The sequence below is a fragment of the Hoplias malabaricus genome, chromosome 1 (assembly GCF_029633855.1).
Source record: "Hoplias malabaricus isolate fHopMal1 chromosome 1, fHopMal1.hap1, whole genome shotgun sequence".
Taxonomy (NCBI): domain Eukaryota; kingdom Metazoa; phylum Chordata; class Actinopteri; order Characiformes; family Erythrinidae; genus Hoplias; species Hoplias malabaricus.
In genome coordinates this window covers 3,110,132-3,132,631 of record NC_089800.1, presented here as the reverse complement: position 1 = coordinate 3,132,631, position 22,500 = coordinate 3,110,132, and the positions used below count along the sequence as shown (strand labels likewise).

General features: G+C 44.0%; 2 protein-coding genes across 5 annotated transcripts in view; one reads left to right on the top strand and one right to left on the bottom strand.

Annotated features, from left to right (window-relative positions):
- Nucleotides 1-2,014: 2,014 nt before the first annotated feature.
- On the bottom strand, nt 2,015-14,605 carry tbx20 (T-box transcription factor 20). 4 transcript variants are annotated; one of them, XM_066676686.1, is made up of 9 exons: nt 14,389-14,605; nt 12,518-12,745; nt 10,973-11,213; nt 10,032-10,196; nt 9,112-9,220; nt 7,331-7,489; nt 6,511-6,587; nt 4,805-4,917; nt 2,015-4,689 (listed from the first exon to the last, which is right to left on the bottom strand). In XM_066676686.1, the coding sequence occupies exons 2-9, from the start codon at nt 12,642-12,644 to the stop codon at nt 4,373-4,375; spliced, it is 1,308 nt and encodes a 435-aa protein (XP_066532783.1). In that variant the 5' UTR covers nt 12,645-12,745; nt 14,389-14,605; the 3' UTR covers nt 2,015-4,372. The 4 variants fall into 4 exon arrangements, with proteins under 4 accessions (XP_066532783.1, XP_066532757.1, XP_066532766.1 ...); XM_066676660.1 differs by having other exon boundaries at nt 4,805-4,921; nt 6,512-6,587; XM_066676669.1 differs by lacking the exon at nt 14,389-14,605 and adding an exon at nt 13,951-13,985 and having other exon boundaries at nt 4,805-4,921; nt 6,512-6,587.
- Nucleotides 14,606-20,620: 6,015 nt separating this feature from the next.
- Nucleotides 20,621-22,500, top strand: part of LOC136705425 (DNA-directed RNA polymerase II subunit RPB1-like) — a 20,363-nt gene continuing 18,483 nt past the window's right edge. The window contains exons 1-2 of the mRNA XM_066678992.1: nt 20,621-20,663; nt 20,867-20,909. Of these exons, the coding sequence (XP_066535089.1) occupies nt 20,621-20,663; nt 20,867-20,909 (86 nt within the window). The remainder of the gene's footprint in view (nt 20,664-20,866; nt 20,910-22,500) is intronic.

Genomic DNA, 22,500 nt, shown 5'->3' with positions numbered 1-22,500 from the left:
ACTCTTGATAGTGAATGAGTTTAACTCTTTGAAGTGAGTTTCATAGAACGATATGAAAGGGGATGCTCTGGAGCAGCTGCACATGAGCTGTAAACCACCATGGCCAGTGCTAAGTGTGGGCTAGAGGGGTGTAAAGGAGTGAACTGTGTGGAGTGATAAGTCTGAGTGTCAGAACCAATCGTCCAATATCAGCACCTGACCTCATTGAAGTTTATGCGAAGGCCGAATGCCATCAGATCCTCACAGCAATGTTCCAAACTCTAGTATTAAAGAGCAGAGACAGTCACTGCAGTGAAGAGAGGAAAGCACTCCTGGTTCATGCCCTTTAAAGCAAGTGTCCACATAATTTTGGCCATGTAGTTTATTACTGTTTCTGTTATTTTGGCCACGCCCCTGTGTGTGAGCTGTGAATGTTTAAGTCGTGAGAAACAGAGGAGAGGCTCCTGGGATTTTTCATGCGACAGAATCACAGTGTAACAGCGTTCCGGAGTCTTTATTATCATCCACAGGAATCCTCCGTTATCAGAGACAGCCTAAATATAAAGACCACCGTCTGCATTCCACACACACGCACACACACACATTTGTACACTCACATATACTCACACACACTCACATGCACACACACACACACACATTCAATTATACGCTCTCATGTTTATACACCAATCAACCTTAACATTAATGACAGCTTCTTGTTCCTACACTCACTGTCTGTTCTCTAGCGGCGCTGCTGTGTCTGATCCACTCATACTAGCAAAGTATGCAGAGCAACAGAACAGGCTATATTCTGTAATTGTGCAACTTTAACATATTCCTATGCGGTCATTGAGTATAGAAACTGGTTAATCAGAAGCTGAACACACACACACACACACACACACAGAGTTACACTTAATCATTCGTACACACACACACACACACACACAGCTGCACTTCAGAGCCTCAACAAGCCTCTAATCACATCAGCATAGATTCTGTTTACTTCATTCTAAGAACTGAATTAATTATGCATGAGGCATGCATTAGCCCCGCCCCCAAATAGCTCATCAAATCAGGTTAGAGCAGCTTCGGACTCTAATCCAGGCAACAGTGTTCCTTAGGAACATCACTTCAATCATCATTACACACTTCTTTCTCTCTCTCTCTCCTTTCAGTCTTCTGACTCTATATTCCCTTCTTCTCTCTTTAGCCTCTTTTCTTTCTCTCTGTTTCGATATATTCTCTCTCTCCCTCCCTCCCCTTGTCTGTGTATCTGTTGTATTTATGTGTTTATCAGAAGATTGTGAAGCTGCTATCGATCCGTGTGTGTGTGTGTGTGTGTGTGTTTTAAGGCTGGACAGCGTAGTGAGTGTGATAGACATGATAAGAGTTTGACTTGGGGTCACTCAGCTAATGCACAGAGTCCTCATCTAATGACTCAAAGAGCTGGCGAAACTGTGTGTGTGTGTGTGTGTGTGTGTGTGTGTGTTTGTAAGTAAACCATTTACACTCCTTCAGATCTGAAGTGCGATTGGGGCTCGGTTTCCTCTTCTGTCTCAGAGACGAACGCTGTAAATGCTGTTTATCTGATCAGTTATGTTTATCAGCTTTTGGGGCCAGAGCAGGGGCTCGCGCGACTGTTATGAGTCCATTAATCGGACATATTGAGTTCTGCGTGTATTTCAGATTAAAATATAGAATATACCAGTTTCTGAATACAATATAAAAACTACATGTGTTTGGATAAGTTTCTTTTATAATTAAGTTTTTATTTTCAAACATTGTTCTTTAAATTAACTGAAGCTGATTTCTGTTCATTTGATTGTGTGTGTGTGTGTGTGTGTGCGTGTGTGTGTGTGTGTGGTGGGGGGTGATTTGTATATATCTATATTCTCATTCTTTACAAATAAAACTTTTAATGTTTTTATTCTTAATGTTTTAAAACGTTACATTTCACCGTGGCTCTGTTCCTCGAGCTGAATCAGTGGAAATAAATATATTGCACTTAAGAAATCATCCAAACAAACAAAACACTGTTGCCATGGGGATAAGGTACATTTACAATAGAATAATACACACACACACACACACACACACAAACAAAAAAAAAGGTCAACCAAAGAGAGAAATCATTTAACAGCATAAAAAAACATGCTTCAAATTCACATATGACAGGTGTGTGTGTGTGTGTGTGTGTGTGTGTGTGGAAAAAGAAATTAATGATTCATTAAAAAAACAACTCAGTGAATCATCTCCCATTTCACTGATTTGATTCAATTTGATTCTATTCCTCTGATTCACACGGAGTATTTTTAATCTGTTTTAAAGAACAGGTTTCCAATTCGTACAAATTCTTCATTTGTCCCCTCAGAGGATCCGTAGGTTGGGATTTAAAGGAAATATTCACTAAATTATTTTAATTGATTCAGACTGATTGAGGTGAATCACGTTCTTCTGAATCTATGAAGATTTACTCTCAGTATCTCTCTCTCACGCTCTCTCTCTCTCTCACACACACACACACACACACACACACACACACACACACACTCTGTGATTGTGTTAGAGGAGCTGATGAATCGTGTGTGTGTGTGTGTGTAAGTAACTAATGAGGTCAGTTCAGAATAAATCACATAAACACCTGCTGACCATCGCTCTTAGGTGTGGACAAGCAGCGGTGGACAGCTCTAAATCACAGAACCAGAACCGGTTCTACATTACAGCAACAGAACCACACACTGCCACATCTAAATACAACCAGAACCGCTCTTAACCGAACAGAAAGAAAAACTTACTCTAAATCAAAGAACCAGATACAGACAGAGCCAGAACATTCTCGCAGAACCAGAACCAAACAGAGATGTGTCTCTCCTTTTCCTGTGAAACCAAACTCTTAGGAAGTCTGTCCTTACTTTCCATGAGGAGTCCCAAAGTTTCTCCAGAACCAGAACCACCAGAACCACACTGCACCACAGTGTTTACATCTTAAACAGTGAATAATGCAGAGAACTTTGAAAGTTGGTGGTAGTCCCCTGGGTCTGTGGAGGAGATGGATGGATGGATCCTGGTGGAGCTCCACACAACACAGCGCCCTCTAGTGTCCAAGTCAGTTTTGCACACTTTTACACACATGTACGAGTAAAGCGTCCACGGCTGGGGTCTTACCCACGATGGGAAGGTCCGATTTCTCTCGTTTAGCTGTGTACTCCTCTTGTAAAGATGGAGAGAGCAGAAGGAGGGTAAGCGATGAATGAATGTCTCTGCAGCAGAGTCCATCATCACTACGACTTCACGTCGAAGATCCTCAGTCCCGTGGTACATTTGGTTTGTTTGTTTGTTTGTTTGTTTCTCCGGTAAACCTGCAGAAAGCGGTTCTTCCAGGTCGTTCAAAAGTCTGATAACAGTCGCACTATTTACACACCATTTCGCGTGTGAGAGAGAGTAGTGTGTGTGTGTGTGAGAGAGAGAGAGAGTGGGAAGAGAAGTGTATTTTAACAATCAGTGATATTATTATATTACAATTATTATTATTACAATATTACATTTAAAACATTTTTATTTTGTGGGGTGAGATTTTCATGCTGTTATGTGATATAGGTCACAGCGCCCTCTAGTGCCCTTTAGATCCCCCCAATTTTTAGTCCACTGGGTATCGCCTGATAGCAGCCTCAGGAGGGGGACGAAGACATGTCTCCTCTGAAACGCGAGGCCCGCCCATCGCTTCTGCTGTTAACATAACACTGACCAGCTCAACACACTGGAGGGGAACACAATGTCTCGCACCGTGGGCAGAGAGATGGGGGAGAGGGAGGGCCGTCCTAAACGTGCTGCTATCTTTCACTGTGCTAATTTAAACCCAGGAATGGGGAGCAGCTGAGATGTAGATTTTCTCAGAGAGGGCAGTCACTCCAAAGTCAATCAGACAAACACACACACACACACACACAACCTCAGCTGACATTACTGAGAGGCGAAGTGTTAGTTAGCAGCTACATAGAAAAAAATATTATCCCATAAAATCTAAAGAAATAGAGTGTGAAATTTGTGATGCTAAGTGTCCGATGTGTGTTAGCATTTAGACTCCTGCAGTAGTCATTCTACCTTGTGTCCATTCAAACTGAAAAGACAGGTGTTGTATATTCTAGGGCGTGATTAAAGCACACATTTTCTTTGTTTTCTTGTGTTATACGTATTGTTGTTTATGTCGATGATGATGTCATAAGAAGGGCCGCACGACAGCGTTTGCGTGACAGATATATTGACAGAGTTAGTATGAAAGCATCGTGGTGATGGCGATGGTGTACGAAGGGGATCTTGGTGAATATAAATGAACTGTGTTGTCATCATCGTTGTCGTCGTTGTCATCATCGTTGTCGTGGCGATGGCGACATCATACGAAGGGGGTCATGACTGCGTTGGGGTGGCGGAGGCTCTGCAGGCTGGCGTACGGACCCTGCTGGAAGTAGTGATGGTAGCGGGGCATGTGGAAAGAGGGGAAGGAGGGTCCCGGGGGCTGCAGGGCTCCTCCCAGCGCTGAGGGGCCGAGGGCCATGCCCAACCGTCCGTACGGAGGCAGGGAGCTCTGCATGGGTGGTAAACTGGAGCTCAGGCCTGGCAGAGACTGAGGGGTCTGAAATCCTGAAAACCCGGAGGACGAGGACACCCAGGAGCTCAGGGAGAGGCCCTCAGACGCGGTGAATGCAGAACCTGAGTGGAAAACATCCAACACACCACACTTAGCTTGACGTAACGCAGTCTGCAGTACCATACTGTGTGTGTGTGTGTGTGTGTGTGTGTGTGTGTGTGTGCACTTCCTCCTCACCACGGCTGTGTGCGGAGTGTGTGTCATCTCCAAGACTCTCCTCTTCAGTGGTGTATGTCCGGATCGGGGAGCGAGCGTACGAGTGTTTGTGGATCAGATTCTCCACACTCTCCCTTCAAAATAAACGACAACAACAAACAACAAACAACAAAAACTGATAATGACATCAATTAATTAAATCTAACTAAATCTTGTGTCTGTAGCCTAATGACTTTTATATTTAAAGAAGAAGGAAGCTAACACATATTAATGCACTGATAAATGTTGCTGCTGTATTTCCAACTGCAGTGGTGTTCCAGGTGGTTGTTAGGGCATTGCTTTTAGGTATTGCATCGTTGTTTTTAAAATACTAGGTATTAATACATTGTTGCTTAGCAACTTTTTAAAGTGAAAGCTACTAATAAGGTTACACTGTCATAATGACACGTAGCGCTGAATAGCATCCCCTATAGGAGCATTTAGTTCAACGTAAGTGAGTTACAAGCCAATTCCCTCAAGCGCTTTGCATCAAAAACATTCAGTGAAACGTGCTTGCTTGTTTTCTGTGAGAAAATGAACAAACCGTTACTCAGGAGCGGGAGTTATCGTCCCCTCGCATACACCAGTGTGTGTTTGGTGTAAGGAGGAGGGTGTAAATTAGATCAGTGTCTGAACTCTGGCTCTAACAGACAGCGTGGTGTTCAGGTCCGAGTGTGTGATGTCTGACTGTGTGGTAAGTGCATTAGTTTCTGTACAGACGGCCATGCGTCCGCATTACACCCCAATTCAGTTACAGAAGTGCAATATCTGTCAGCGGCGCAATACAAATCTGTGTGTTTTTATCTGCGGCGAGCTGGTGGGGGGGCGGCGTGCGGGCGAGCGAGGGGCCGAGCGAGGGCACCTGCTTTCAATCAGTCACCCGCTGCAATCAGATTACTGTGTGTTTTAGTCCAGTGACTGACTCCAGACTAATGTGATTTCTGCAGCTCCCTGAAGATCAATTGATCAGATCTAATTCACAACCTTCTAAAGAGAGAGAGAGGAAGAGAGAGAGAGAGAGGGAGAGAAGGGTGGCATAAGAAGAGAAGAGAATGGGAGAGGAAAGAAAAAGAGGAAGGTGAGAGAGGAGGAGAGTGAGTGATAGAGGGAGACAGAGAGGAGAAAAAAAGAAAGGAGAGAGAGGGGGAAGGTGAGGGAGGAAGCAAGAGAGAAAAAAGGGAGGGAGGGACAGGAAAGAGAGAGAGAGAGAGAGAGAGAGAGAAGGGTGGCATAAGAAGAGGAAAGAATGGGAGAGGAAAGGAGAGAAAGAGGAAGGTGAGAGAGGAGGAGAATGAGTGATAGAGGGAGACAGAGGAGAGAAAAAGAAAGGAGAGAGAGGGGAAAGTGAGGGAGGAAGCAAGAGAGAAAAAAGGGAGGGAGAGACGGGAGAGAGAGAGAGAGAGAGAGAGAGAGAAGGGTGGCATAAGAAGAGAAGAGAATGGGAGAGGAAAGAAAAAGAGGAAGGTGAGAGAGGAGGAGAGTGAGTGATAGAGGGAGACAGAGCTGAGAGAAAAAGAAAGGAGAGAGGGGGAAGGTGAGGGAAGAACAAGAGAGAAAAAAGGGAGGGAGAGAGGGGAGAGAGATGGAAGGAACGGGAGAAAGAGAGAGAAAGAGTAAGAGAGAGAGAGAGAGAGTAAGGTATTAGAGGGTCTATGGGATTAGAGTTAGAGTTTAAGGTTTCCCTGTACCTCTCAATGTCCGTCAGTCTCGAAGAATCTCTGAATCCTTTGGCGAACGGGTTACTGTCGATCTTCAGTTTAGTAATCTGTAAAAACAGAACAGATTCAACACAAACATGAATCCTCATCCATTCCTCCATCCCTCCATCCCTCTCTTCCCTGGTGCTGTAATCTCTTCAGACTAAACAGCAGCTGAGGCTGAGACTGAGGCCGCTCCTCCTCCACACAGACGCTGAGTTTACTTATCTCACTACTATCTCACAAATATTTCACAGGCAGTTTACAGCACTATGTCAGAGAAAAATTCCACCTTAAATTTCCACCTTAAAGTTCAGCGAAACGTCTTATAATATGATGTTTTTCTGTCTGTGAACATGACTTGGATTGTTACAAACAGAACTTTAAACAAAGATATACAAGTTAAAAAGGGTAGACAAAATAAGCCAAAGCTTTTCGGTTACTATTATTATTATTTATTTATTTATTTAATCTCTTAACTAACTAAATCTGCCCAGCCACTCCATCTTACACCTTAACATTCCACCTTAAATGATAGTTCACTGCATATAATCTAATTCCTGCAGTACAGGGTCGCGGTGGGCCCGGAGTCTACCCAGAATCACTGGGCGCAAGGCAGGAACACACCCTGGGGGGGGGGGGGTGCCACTCCATTGCAGGGCGACACACACTCACATAAATTTAAGGTGGAATGAAAAAGGAATGAGAAGCTGGTGAATAAGAATATCAGTAATGTCCAACAGTGTAGGTTCCTGACTCTGTGAGAAACAGCTTAGACTGTGTGTGTGTGTGTGTGTGTGTGAATCCTCACCAGCTGGTTCTGATAGGCGGTGACAGCGGTGAACTGTGTCTCTGTGAAGACGAAAGAGCGAAATTCATCCGATTTGAGGTTGAGTAAAGACGCCGTATGCTCCTTCTTCTTTATGATGTGAACGCGAGGCTGGTATTTGTGCATCGAGTTCAGAATGATCTGAGGAGAGAGTCACCACCGTTACAACTCTGTCACCCCCTGCTACACCCACCTCCACCTGTCACCTCTGTCAGCCCCGCTACACCCACACCGTCTACACACAGCCCTCCATCTCTCACCTGTCAGCCCTGCTACACCCACACCATCTACACACAACCCTTCACCTGTAACCTTCTTCACCCCCGCTACACCCACACCATCTACACACAGCCCTTCATCTCTCACCTCCGTCACCCCCACTACACCCACACCATCTACACACAACCCTCCATCTCTCACCTCCGTCAGCCCCTCTACACCCACACCATCTACACACAACACTTCACCTGTCACCTCCTTCACCTCCGTCACCCCCACTACCCACATCCCTCCACCTGTTGCCTCCTTCACCCCCGCTACACCCACACCATCTACACACAGCCCTTCACCTGTAACCTTCTTCACCCCCGCTACACCCACAACATCTACACCCAACCCTTCACCTGTCACCTCCGTCACCCCCACTACACGCAACCCTCCACCTGTTGCCTCCTTCACCCCCGCTACACCCACACCATCTACTCACAGCCCTCCACCTGTCACCTCCATCACCCCCGCTACACCCACACCATCTACACACAACCCTTCACCTCTCACCTCCGTCACCCCCGCTACGCCCACACCAACTACACACAACCCTCCACCTCTCACCTCCGTCACCCCCGCTACGCCCACACCAACTACACACAACCCTCCACCTCTCACCTCAGTCACCCCCGCTACACCCACACCATCTACACACAACCCTTCACCTGTAACATTCTTCACCCCCGCTACACCCACAACATCTACACACAACCCTCCACCTCTCACCTCCGTCACCCCCGCTACACCCACACCATCTACACACAACCCTTTACCTGTCACCTCTGTCAGCCCCGCTACACCCACACCATCTACACACAACCCTTCACCTCTCACCTCCGTCACCCCCGCTACACCCACACCATCTACTCTCCACCTTCCACCTGTCACCCCACTACACGCAACCCTCCAACTATCACCTCTGTCACCCCCACTACACCCAACCCTCCACCTGTCACCTCCGTCACCCCTGCTACACCCACACCATCTACACACAGCCCTCCATCTCTCACCTCTGTCAGCCCTGCTACACCCACACCATCTACACCCAACCCTCCACCTGTCACCTCTGTCAGCCCCGCTACAACCACACCATCAACACACAACCCTCCATCTCTCACCCCCACTATACCCACACAATCTACACGCAACCCTCCACCTGTCACCTCCATCATCCCCTCTACACCCACACCATCTACACACAACCCTCCACCTGTCACCTCCATTACCCCCACTACACCCACACCAACTGATGACAAATGCATCATAAAAACATAAAAATACAATAGTCATAAAGATATTTAAAAGCTTTAATATGTGATGTGATTGTAGTGTAATTGTGCTGCGACTGTAATTCTTTTGTAGTGACTAATTTGATTGTAATGTTATTACACTCTGACTGTACTGTGATTGTACTATGATTACAGTCCGATTGTTATGGTGATTGCAATGTGACTGTTGTGCGGCGGTAATTAAAGTGTTAAGTGTAAAGCTCCTACGTGTCCGTGCTGGTCCAGTTCATTGTTGGTGAGTTTGACTTTCTCAAAGGAAACCATCTGTTTCAGCAGCTGCTCTCCAGTGAACGGTGAGTCAGGGTGAACATACAATCTACAAACACACACACACACACACTCTACATTACACATATTATATATATCAAAAATGATTTACGTATATTAATACATAAAATATAAAAATATATATAGAATCACTTTCCAATTAAAAACATGCATCTCCCAAAATAGTAACTTTACAGGAGAAGGAAAAACCTTTCTAACTTTTAATGGAAGGCCATGTAAAAAGATTTTATTCTGAATAATTTTGGAGCGTTTCTATTGGTCCATTCTTCATGAAAGTTTCACACAGTGTGAAGGACAGCTGCTGTGTTCAAATGATGTAGTAACTAAACATCCACACACATGGAGATACATGTATTTCATTGGACAGCGACAATGTCAGCAACAGTGAATGTGTCATATATAATATAATATAATATATTATAATATAAAACCTTCAAATGGACCTGTATATACAGAGAGAGAGAGAGAGAGAGATGCTGCTGGAACAACATATTGCTGGTGTTGTATCATTTTTCTCCTGTGGAAATCATCTGAAAATGGCAGATGTCCTTAACACTGAGCAGAAGCTTCAAGGTGAATGGACTATTAGAAATTCCAGAATTCCTCTGAATAAAGTACATTTTCATTAGCGTCCAATGATATGTCAGGTTCAATTGAGGGTTTAATTGTCTTCTGAAAAGCTACAGAGGTTTTTGTTACAATGATTTGAAAGTGTGATGTTAAACACATTTATTGTAATTGATATATGTGTATGCATTTCATATATTATATATGTCATGTACAATTAGTGTGTTTCATATGTGCTATACCTGTGTTGTGCCTTGTGTACGTGTAATTACCGTGCAGGCAGCGGAGGGTCAGCTTTCCCTGCGACGAGCCAGGATGAGCGATGGTAGGCATATCTGTATCGTTTATTATCCACAGCAATAATATCCATCAGAACTATGTACCTGCACTCGCTCTCTACCCCACTGAAGGACACACGTATCGTGGGGAACATCCTCCTGTACACACACACACACACACACACACACAAACAATTTAGTTTTATTTTAAAAATGTATAAATAAAAATCCACCACATATACACTCCCATTTTGTTGTAATTTTGCAGTAATTTTGTCTTCATAAGGATAGCAAAACAAGTACACACAAATTATGGGATGTAGCAGCCCATTCATTAATTATAGCGCAATATTTAAATAAAATATAGTTGTTTACATTTTCTTGTTTTGTCAATCAATAAAATTAACTACCAGTTAACACCCTAACAACTACCTGGGATACTATAGGAGCCACATAGCAACACCTTAGCAACCACTTAGATTATCTTAAATTTTAAAAGAAACCACATCCAGTAACGCAGCAAAACCCCAGCAACCACATCCAGTACACCAGTAACACCCCAGCAACCACCCCCACTACCATAGCAACCACATAGCAGCAACCTCGTTTCCACCTCCAGCACCAGAGCAACCTCACAGTAACACCATAGCAACCACTGTACTACAGTAACACCCAATATCTAAGATACCCTGGCTAGCACATTATCAGCAACACCTTAGCAACCAATTATCTATACCAGTGATTTAGGAACCACCATATCACTCATATAACGTCACCATAGCAACTACGTAGAATTCAACAGCAACCGATAACTATACAAACTCAGTTCTGTAAACAACCGCTCCACATTTATTTACAGCTGCTTTTCAAGGAGTTTTAACGTTATTATTTCTGTGATTGATTGATTTATTGATGATTTGATTGACTGATCTGACCTCCCTGACTTGGTGATGATCATCTCGGTCCCGAGCTCGTGAAACTTGTCCCACAGTTCTTTGGTCTCGAGACTGCAGCTGATTTTCTGCATGTCCTCGCTGGGAGCGGCGGGAGCGCGCGGGATCAGAGGCTCAGCGCGTTCACGAGAGTCATCCTCGCGATCCTGAGGGCTCTCCACGCGCTCGCTACACTGAGCATCCTCCGCGCGCTCACAGGAAGAGGACTGCGCCACGAACTGCTCTGAAAACACGACACAAAACAACATTATTTTTTATTATTATTATTATTGTTAGTAGTAATAGTAGAATATCGACAAATAATACGCGCACACATCTCCATATTGTATAAGTCTATAATTAAATACCAAAATAATGCGAATGATTTAAATGAAAATATATTCATTTTTAACTTAATTTTAATAATATAAAAAATATATTTTTTTTTATTTCCGCCGCGCCCCTTAATTTCCGTTTTTTATTCATTTTAGAAATTCGTGACTCACGTTTTAAACATTATAAAATTGTATTTACTTATGTGTTTATTTTCTTTTTATTGAGGTGTTTTTTTTATTAATCATTAGAATAACGATGTATTTATTAACTAGTCAAATTATTATTTTAAAATCATCACGGAATATTTACTCTATTTTAATCACAGGTCGTGCGTTTTTATATCGTTAAGGTTTGTTTTTTATTACGTTGTTTGGACGTTTGAATATTGTTTTTATTTCTTCACGCGTAAAAAAACGATGTTCTGTTTAACGCGTTTAACTCTTTCGTTGCTGTATTATTTTTTTAATTGCTGTGGATTTGACGGTTAGTTTGGCGTTGTTTCTAAGCAACAATGGCTGAAATCAAATGTAAACATCTTCCAATCACACACACACACACACACAGGGAGACATTACAAATTATGAAATTAATACTGAACATTTAAACAACTGAATCATAGAAAGACACTGAATTAAAACATTACTCAATAAACACAGCAGTATTTTATTAATATAATTCTGAATAAGTACGTGTATCAAATGAATATACTACTGCGTGAATAAATTGCAGAATTGTTAAACATTGCTGTACATCTGAATTTAAACAACGCTTAATTAATACATTTCAGAATTAAAAGATTACTGAACCAATACACTACTGAAATTATATCGTACTGAATAAATGCACCACCAAATTAAATTATTACTGAATGAATGCACTTCTGAATTCATAAAGTGCTGAAGTATAATTCACTACAGATTACATTCCTGAATTAATATATTTTCAAATGTTTGCACATTTAAACCTAACAGAATTAACACACTGCTGAATTTAAATCCTGAATTAGACACTAATGAGTTCTGAATTACATTAAATACAGCCATGACAAACTTATTCAGTCCTAGTTTTCTAGTATTTATGCAGTTCCTCTTTTCTTTATTACTGCAGATGTTTATATTTATTTATTAAGAGTTTATTCAGGACTGAAGCTATATTTTCAGGGCTGTGTGTGTGTGTGTGTGTGTGTGTGTGTTCAGTACTCTGAGTACTGACCCAGTGGTCTGATGGTGTTCTCCTCAGGGTCTTTGTCCTTCTCTTTCCCGCTGGCCATCAGAGCTGCGATGGAGAAAGCGTTGGCTCTGGAGGAGAGCTGAGGCTTAGGAGAACAACTCAACTCCATCCTCAATGTGCACCGTCCACCGTTCAAACTCGCCGTCCACCGTCCACCGTCCACTCAGAAGGTCCCTGGACAGACGGGGATTCCAGGACAGATCCACACCCCTGCAGAATGCACAATACATCAGAAAGGATTTATTCATTTCCAGCCAGTCCTGAATAACCCAGTACTAGACTAAAGTACATTAATGTATTAACACTGTACTGACAACACACTACAGAACTGAACTAAATTACACTGCTGAATAAACACTGTGCTTAAAGTATACAGTAATAACCCAGGGCTTAATAATTACTGAAAACACTGCTTTATTCATACATTAATAACACAGTGCTTAATCAGCGCTGAATAAATATACACTAATGCATGAACAGTACTGAAAAAAAACACACAAATACAGAACTGAACAAATATACACCACTGAAAAATAAACAGTGCTTAATTAATACATTACTGGATTAACATAAAATACAGTTTATTCAGAATTCACTTCTAAATGAATACAGTATGGAACTTAAAATAGCACAAGGAAAATAATAAAGTTAATACATAATACTCAGTTAATAATTCTAAAACATTTAAGTGCAGACTGTTCTGAATTAATGGACTGTACACAAATAAAAACATGAATCAATTAATACAGATTTGAATTCCTTTCCAGTGGTGATGAGTGTAAACAGAACTCAGTGTCAATAGCCATTGCCTCTATAATATTTTATTACTCTTTCTACTACTGTGTAATATTATTATTGTTGTTAATAATAATAATAATAATAATAATAATAATAAATTACTGTTAGACATATTCCTGTATTACTACATTTACAAGAGCAACAAAAACAAATAAATAACAAAAGGATAATGATGTTAATTGTAGCATTAATATTATTTGCTTCAAGAACAACCACAAAATAATAATATTAATATGTATATGTTTATCATAACTGTTACTCTCATTATTAACAATGTGTATAAGTATAAATAAAAAATAAAAGTATAAATATTACTACCACCGATAATAAATTACAACTAATAAACCTCTTCTAATAATGAGATGATTTCTGTAATTATTTATTTGCTACTGCTACTAAATAATAAAATCATAATTTAAAAAATAACAGGACAACAAAACAGCTTTTTCGAGTCCGTTGTAAACACTCCTGCTTCTAAAAATAAACATCAATAAAACAAATAAGGAGAAGAATTTTTACAGCTGCAGTTCTAACTTTTACTACATTTAACTTTAATAGTAGAAAATTAATGCTAATAACAGTCCCGTTTATAATAATAAAGCTAATGTCACTCGTACAGCAGCAACCACAACAACGGTAATCAGGAAATAAGTAGAATTACATAATAAGAGTTTAATATAAACACACCAACTGTAATACATTAATTAAACCACATTTAATTGTGTGGATTACTACTTTTAATTTTCTTTTGCTAATAATAACGATGCCATAATACCAGTCCCTACTATTGGAATGACAGAATTATAAAAATAATATTAACAATGTAATCACAATATAACAACAACAACAACAACAGAAATATATAAAACGCATTGCTGTATTTTATTACTGTTTTAGAACAACACCGCGATGACAATAACCTTTAATACTAATAGCTGCTAACTCTTATATAGAACACAAACAGGAAAAAAGTAAAAAGCACGGTTTAGAACTAATTTATAAATACTTTAATAATTTGTCCTGTGTGTATCACCGTAATTACAGTGAGTTCTTACCTCTCTCTTTCTCGGCGTGCGCTGCAGGTTTTAGAGAGGAGGATGATGATGACGATGGTGGTTGTAATAGATTAAGATCCAGAGTCCCGTTTTTCTGCTGCAGTGCAGTTATTATTGTTATTACTGGATGTTAAACCTGAATGAGTGTGTGAGTGTGTGCGAATGTGTGTGAGAGTGTGTGTGTGTGTGTGTGTGTGTGCGAGAGTATGTCCCAGCGTGTTTTTGGCAGCGTGAGCTCGAGCGCCTCACTGTCCTTAACTTCAGACCACGCCCCCATCGACACACCCCGCCCACATCCTAACGCAGCCCACCAATGACCGTTCAGAGGCATCGTGTCATACGCGCGTCCCCGCCCCACTGTCCTGGGAGAAGGGAGGGGTGTGACGTCATAGACTCCACACAAATGTGTCAGATTTTGCATTTTCCGCTGTTGTATTGTTGTTTTTGTTTTGTAGATTTGTCTTTGTAGTTTTTTGCTGATGTTTTGGGGGGTGGGAATAAGAGACACATCATCAACACAAATTCCACGTAAAGATCTGCATTTTCTGAAAGTGTCAGTGCAGTTTAATGAACTTTAAAAACTAGAGCAACCCATCGTTTCTTAGTAAAAGGAAGTGTGTGCGGAAGAGGGGTCTGTTTACACTCAACACAGGAACACCCCAATCACCAACTCGAAAGTCACTTAGGAATTTACACCATGTACAGTATCATCCTGCACTTCTGTTTAGTGTGTGTGTGTGTGTGTGTGTGTGTGTGTGTGAGAATTTGCGCATTCCACACTATCAGTGTTACTCCTGGTGATTTCCACTGCATGGTCCCTACTCTACTTGAGCTTCTCCACCTTTCTCCCTCTCCACCAGGTGAATCAGGTCCTGGTTCTGGAAGCAGGTTCTTGTTTAGTGGCTGTTCTCTCATGGTTCAGAGCGAGTCGAGTAGGGACTAAAACTGAGACCGTGTAAACCTTGCAGAGCGCTGATCGTCCAGAGAGAGTCGTCACTCTACGCCACGCAACGCAGACGACCAGCACCAACTCTCCATCTGTAAAATCTCCAGCTGCAGCAGAGATCACGTTTGTTTTTATCCGACTCACGACGGCAGCTCGTAAAATGACGCCGTGGTCTTTTGAAGAGGTTCAAACGCTCCTTGGATCGGTGGCCGACGAAAGAATCCAGCGAGAGCTGGACGCTGCAACAAGGAAGGAACAAACTCTACTGATCTGTCTGAACTGATGACGGAGCTGTGTTCAGTCCCAAACAACAACAACGGAAAACCAATCAGAGACTAGGGACCAACAGGTGGAGGTGGAGGTACCATAGAGTGGAAAAGTACTACTGAAGTATCCGTGTGTATCTGTGTGGATGTGTATGAGGAGAAGGCCTGTTATCCTTTCCATTGTGTATGCAGTGCTGCAGGTGTATTAGCTGAGAGCTGCTGCAGGATTAGATTAGCTGCTGGATAATGTGCTAAAAGCTCCACTTAGTCTGGATCCCACTCAACATGATTCACACTTTGAGGGTCCGGCGAAGAGCGGCCCACCAGAGCAACCAAACAAGGTCAACCCTCTCTCTCTCTCTCTCTCTCTCTCTCTCTCTCTCTCTCTCTCTCTCTCTCTCTCTCTCTCTCTCTCTCTCTCTCTCTGTGCTCCAGAACAGCAGGGACTTTTATTTTAATTACAGAATAAAGGCGTTTATATCCCACTCATTCATGGTCACCTGCTCCGCCGGTGTTTCTCCTGAGCTGAAGGGCAGGAATCAGGAGTGTGTTTCTCTCCTGGGAAAGATTTACTCCACATGGTGGAACATTGCTGTGAGGGTTTGATGGCTTGAGTGAGGTCCTAACGCTTACCGCCGAGCTACTGGGCGCTGTGTGTAGGACGATGTACCCTCTCTGTTTACGGTCGCTTCTCTCCGCGGTTATTGATCGTCTGGTGAAGGCCGAAGTGAGGCCTGTGATGAAACTCTGAGCAATAACAAAGTCAGAGCAGGCTTTCATTCTGTTTTCTCTCTTTCTCTATGTATCACTCTGTTCTCTCTCTCTCTCTCATGTTTTCTCTCTTGCTCTCGATTAAACGGATCCTGTCTAGACGTCTCCTCACTGTGACTCACAGAGATAGAGAGAGAGTGAAAGAGAGAAAGAACAGAGGCTGAGTGAGAGGCAGGGAGAAAGAGAAGGAAAGAAGAGGAAACCGAACAGAGAGCAGAGAGAATGAAAGAAAGGGATGAGAGAAAAGAGGTATGGAGACAGGAAAAGAAGGAGACAGAGAGAGAGAGAGAGAGAGAGAGAGAGAGAGAGAGAGAGAGAGAGAGAGAGAGAGGAAAGCTCTAAATTTCTGTGGTCACTGAATGACCTTGAGGGTTCTGTGGAGGTGCGAGTGGGTTCTCTTGGAGTGGAACTGAAGCAGTGGGCAGCGGTTCAGTCCTAGCCCCCTTCCCCGGGCCCTCCCTCTTCCTACAGCCCCCTCCACGCCCCCGGGCCTCTGACAGGCCTGAGGTGGCCGAGTCTCGGCTCTGTTCATATGACTAATTAGACAGGCTTCATGCTGCGAGGGGCTTTTTGATGCTGATCTGGTGCTAATTGCACGTCCGTCCCGGGGCATGGCGAGGTTAAGTTCAAATGCCAGCAGCAGCTTATAACCCCCCCTCAACACCACCTCCCCACGTCCCCCCTCAACACACTCGCCCCAACACACTCCCCAAACACACTCTCCAAACGCTCTGCCCCACCACACTGCCCCCTCCCTCACCTCGCCGCAGCAGTGACCCGCTACAGAGGCCGACAGGGAGGGATGACGAGCCAGAACCGTCCAGCTCCACTGACTCTGCAGGGGCAGTTACAGCTGTAGCTCTGCATACATTTTACCAGCCGTTCACCTTGCTCTTCAATAGTCAGGACTATTGCAGACATCTGTCGCTGCACAGTGTGTGTTGGTCGTCCTCTAGTCCTTCATCAGTGACACAGTCGGCTGGATGTTTTTGGTCAGTGAACTGTTCTCAGTCCAGACACTGAGGAGTTTAAAAACTCCAGCAGCCACTGCTTTGTCTGATCCCCTCAACAGAGATTGAATGAGGGAGAATATGTGCCTCTGTAAGTGTCTGGTTGTGTATGTGTGTGGGAGTGTGTGTGTGTGAGGGAGAGAGGGAGAGGGTGAGTAGATCATTAGTGTGGAGTGTGTGGGAGTGAAAGTGTGTGTGTGTGTGTGTGTGCTGCTGGTGTTGTGTCCACTCCGCTGCTGACCGCTAACTGTGATAAATGAGGTTTGCTTTGGGCGGCTGCTAACTGCTGACCCCTGACCTCCTCAGCTCTAATGCTCTGATGTTAAACTGTGGGCTCCTGGTTCTGTCAGTAAGACCCTCACACACACACACACACACACACACACACACACACACACACACACACACACACACGCAAATTAGCAGCTCATTGACCAGACAATGTTCATATTCAAACTATCAGCGACGTAATCTGATAGAGTGTCCGGCGTTCCTCCAGGAGGCAGGCTGTAGAGTCGATACTGGAACATTGCTGCGAGGATCTGATGGCCACACAGTTCCACTGCTTCATAGCCAAGTGTGTGTGTGTGTGTGTGGGGGCCCTCTAGCTGACTCTTGGCATTGGGGCTAGGGACCTTGGGCCGTGTCAGCGATGGCTGCTGTTCAAATCGATGCGTCCGTAAACTTTTGGCGCTGCAGTGTTGTATATGGGGGTGTTCCCTCGGAGAGCGAAAGCCCCTCGGAGCTGAGAGTGTGTGACAGTGTGAAGAGGTAGAGTGGAGATAACAGCCTGCTCTCACTCAGGTCCTGTAGCTCCCTCCGCACCCACCACACCTTCAAAAGTCCTCACTCACTTTGTCAATCTCACACTTTCCTTTCTCTCTCTCTCTCTCTTGTTTTTTCTTTCTCGCTCTTTCTCTTTCACTCTCTCTCTCTCTCTCTCTATCTCTCACTTTTTTGTCCCTCCTCTCTCTCTCTTTCTCTTTCTCTCTCTCTCTCTCTCTCTCTCTCTCTTTCTTTCTCCCTTTCTCTCGTTTATTCTGTCTTGCTCTTTCTCTCTCTCTTGCTCTCTTTCACACACTCTCTCTCTCTCTCTCTTTCTCTCTCTATCGTTTATTCTGTCTTGCTCTTTCTCTTTCTTTCTCTCTCACTCTCTCTTTCACTCTTTCACCCTCTCTCACCTTCTCTCCTTCCCTCTCTTTCACTCTCTTTCTCATTTATATCTCATTTCTTTCTCTGTGTATTTTTCTCTTGTCGCCTTTTCTCTCTCACATTTACAACTCACTCCTTCAGACTCTGTATTCCCTGTTTATCTAATTCTCCCCTCTCGCTTTTTCCCTCTCTCTCTTTCTCACACTTCACCCTCTTTTTTTAACTTTCACTCCCACTTCTCCCCTATCTATTTTTTTTTAAATCTCAGGACAGAGAACAATTCTCTCTCTCTCTCTCTCTCTCTCTCTCTCTCTCTCTCTCTCTCTCTCTCAGGCCAGAGGACGTCCCCCCCCTCCTCATGTCTGTCCTGTTCAGATCAGTGTAAAGTGTCTGAAAGTGGATGTTAGCAGTGTGCTGTATGAATAATGGAGGAGTGAGTGGTTTTAAACGGAGCGTGGTCTCAGGAGTGTGTGTGTGTGTGTGTGTGTGTGACAGACGGCCCTCTTTGCAGTCTCTCTGATGTTTTAGCGACAGCGGCGCGGTGCTAAAAGCCCCAGGTCCGCTGGTGATGATGGCGATAGTGGTGCTGTTTCTGTGACGGTTTTGAGGAACACTCTAACTGCGTTCCCGTGCCCCCGCGGTTCTCCCTGGTGGTTCTCCTGCTGTGATCACAGCTGAGCCACTTCTCTTTCCCCTTCACGTGTTCCACAGTGCTCTCCTCGTCCTTTTATTACTTTGACCTCTGCCTTAGAGCCGCTGGGAAGGAGCCCTCGCAGATTTTCACCCCAGACCCGAATACACACTCTCCTGACACAGAGGCACTGGTTTAGTCCAGTCTGGGGAAGCAGAACCATAATAGAACCACAATAGAACCACAATAGAACTGCCACAAAGCTGTAGCAGAACGACAGCAGAGACACGGAGCGTACAGAAATCTACAGAGGAACCGCAGACGCTCTTCAGACTTTCAGACACAGAGCTGGAGTCAGAGAAGCTCTCTTTCAGTTTGGAACCAAGGTAGAACCTCAGCAGAACCACACACACACACACATACACACTACCTCTGTGCTACCTCTGTGTGTGTGTGTGTGTGAGAGTGATGAATAGTGAAGGTGTAAAGCAGACGAAGCCTTCATCACCTCAACTCTCACTCCTCTATCTCTCTCTATTTCTTTTTCACTCTTTCTTTCATGCTTTTTGTTACTTGTACATTCTCTCTCTTTCACTCTTTCACTCTCTCTCTCTCTCTCTGCCAGTTCTCTCCCCAGTTTCATCATCACCATTTCTGCTGTCAGCTGCTCCCTACCCCTCCTCTTTACTTGCTACACACTGAAGCAACATCTGTGGAGCTGAGAACGCTTGGAGGAGAACACTAACTCTACTTTCTGTTACATTCTTTCATCACCAAACACAACAGACAACATTTCAGCAGAATAAAAAGCAATTAATATTCCTCAAGAAAAGAAAGGTGTCCGTAAGCATTTGGCTGCCTGTGTGTGTGTGTGTGTGTGTGTGTGTTGAGTGGCGGGGGGAGTAGACTCCAGATTGTTGTGGAGTGGGAGGGGGGGAAGAGGGGGGTGGGTACAGCAGGGCTTCCTCGTGCCTCCGGTGGTGCGGAAAATCTCTCAGAAATTAGTTACTGTGACCCTGCGCCTTCGGGAGCTTTCATCCAGAGCAGCAGGAGTCCGGCGAGGGGTCAGTCAGCCCCCAACTGACCACAAATACTGCCCCTCCACGCCCCCTCCACCCTGTCCTGCCATCCATTACCACCGCTGGTTAACAGGCTTGTTCAAGTGTCAAACACAGCGCTGCATTAGCGACCGGTTAAAGCTGCTAAAGCACCACGTCCAGGAGACACACACAGGGACAGTGATTACACTTTTAACACACACACACATACAGCACAGACACCCACACACACACACACATACAGTATAGATACCCACACACACCTACTACACACACAAATGCACATAAAAAATTATTCTGTGTTTTTAAACAGATTTATGGTCCCCACAAGTGGGTGAGTTAAACACCCAAAGTCCTACCGAACCGATTCAAATCTGGTTCTAAATGATTCGTGGCTGATGACGAACTCCAGTGTGAACTCCAGCGCTGCCCCAGCCCTCCGTAAGTGGCTCAGGAGCGTTCACTGAGACCCAGAAGTAAACACAGTGCCGGACTGGGTGATCTCTAGTTTCCTCAGGTTGAGATCACTCAGGAAAAGGAGGTGATGAAGGGATGAGGGATGGAGTGATGAGAGTAATGGAGGTGAAGAATCGAGGCTCTGTTTCAGCTGGTGCTGACAATTCTTTTTATTGTTATATTTACAGGCTGTTATCATCTGGAGACGCTGCGGACAGGAGCTGATAAGAGGTGAACTGGATTTGCTACCTCTGTGTGTGTGTGTGTGTGTGTGTGTGTGTGTGTGTGTGTGTGTGTGCTGGTTTTTGTGTATGTTCTGTATTAAAAATAAAGAACTCTGTATATTCCATGTATATAAAACCGATCAGCCACAACATTAAAAACCCCCACCTCACTCACTGTCCACTCTCTCAGCTCCACTGACAACAGAGGAGCACTTTGTAGGTTTACAGTTACGAACTGTAGTCCACCTGTTGCTCTGCATACTTTGTTAGCCCCCTTTGCCCTGTTCCTCAGCGCTCAGGACCCCCACAGAGCAGGTGTGATGTGGTGGTGGATCACTCTCAGCGCTGCAGTGACACTGACGTGGTGGTGGATCAGACACAGCATACATATCTGGCATTCATTTTATTATATTTATTATTATTATTATTATTATTATTATTATTATTATTATGGAACATGAAATTATAACAGTGTTTATATAAAGCAGTGCTCTCTATCTCACTGAGGTAATGGAGATCAGAGCTGACAGAGCTGACATTCTCCAGATATCAATATAATCACCACTAAACACACACACACACGCACACACACACACACACATAGAATACAGGATACACACGTTTCACAATGCTGGAATACTGTTTTTGTTTTGCCTAAAGCGAGCACACACTACCAATCAGACTATTAATATCAGAGTACGGGAAACATTATCAACACACACACACACACACATACACACGTTAACACACACTGTATTAATATGAGTACTACGGGAAATGTCCTCAACGCTGAGTGTAAACGGTTTAACTCTGTGTCCTGAAGCTAAAGATCCACAGAAAAGCTCCATTAAGTTTGTGTCCTTCACTGACAGACTTCATCCATCAAACTGACCCTGGACAGTTGTGGGTTACTGCCCAGAATCACTGAGGACAAGAGAGAAACATACACACACACACAGTCACTCACACACACTCACACCTGTGCACAGTTTCCCACACTCACCCAGTCACTCACACAGTCGCTCACAGTCACTCGCACAGTCGCTTACACAGTCACTCACACAGTCACTCACACGGTCACTCACAGAGTCACTGACAGAGTCACTCACACAGTCGCTCACACAGTCATTTACACAGTCGCTCACACAGTCGCTCACAGTCACTCGCACAGTCACTCACACAGTCACTCGCACAGTCGCTCACACGGTCACTCACCCAGTCACTCACACGGTCACTCACACAGTCACTCGCACAGTCACTCGCACAGTCACTCACACAGTCACTCACACAGTCGCTGACACAGTCGCTCACACAGTCACTCACACAGTCATTTACACAATCGCTCACACAGTCGCTCACAGTCACTCGCACAGTCACTCACACAGTCGCTCACAGTCACTCGCACAGTCACTCACACAGTCGCTCACAGTCACTCGTACAGTCGCTCACGCAGTCACTCACACAGTCGCTCATAGTCACTCGCACAGTCACTCACACAGTCACTTACAGTCGCTCACACAGTCACTCACACAGTCACTTGCACAGTCGCTCACACGGTCACTCACACAGTCACTCACACAGTCACTCGCACAGCCGCT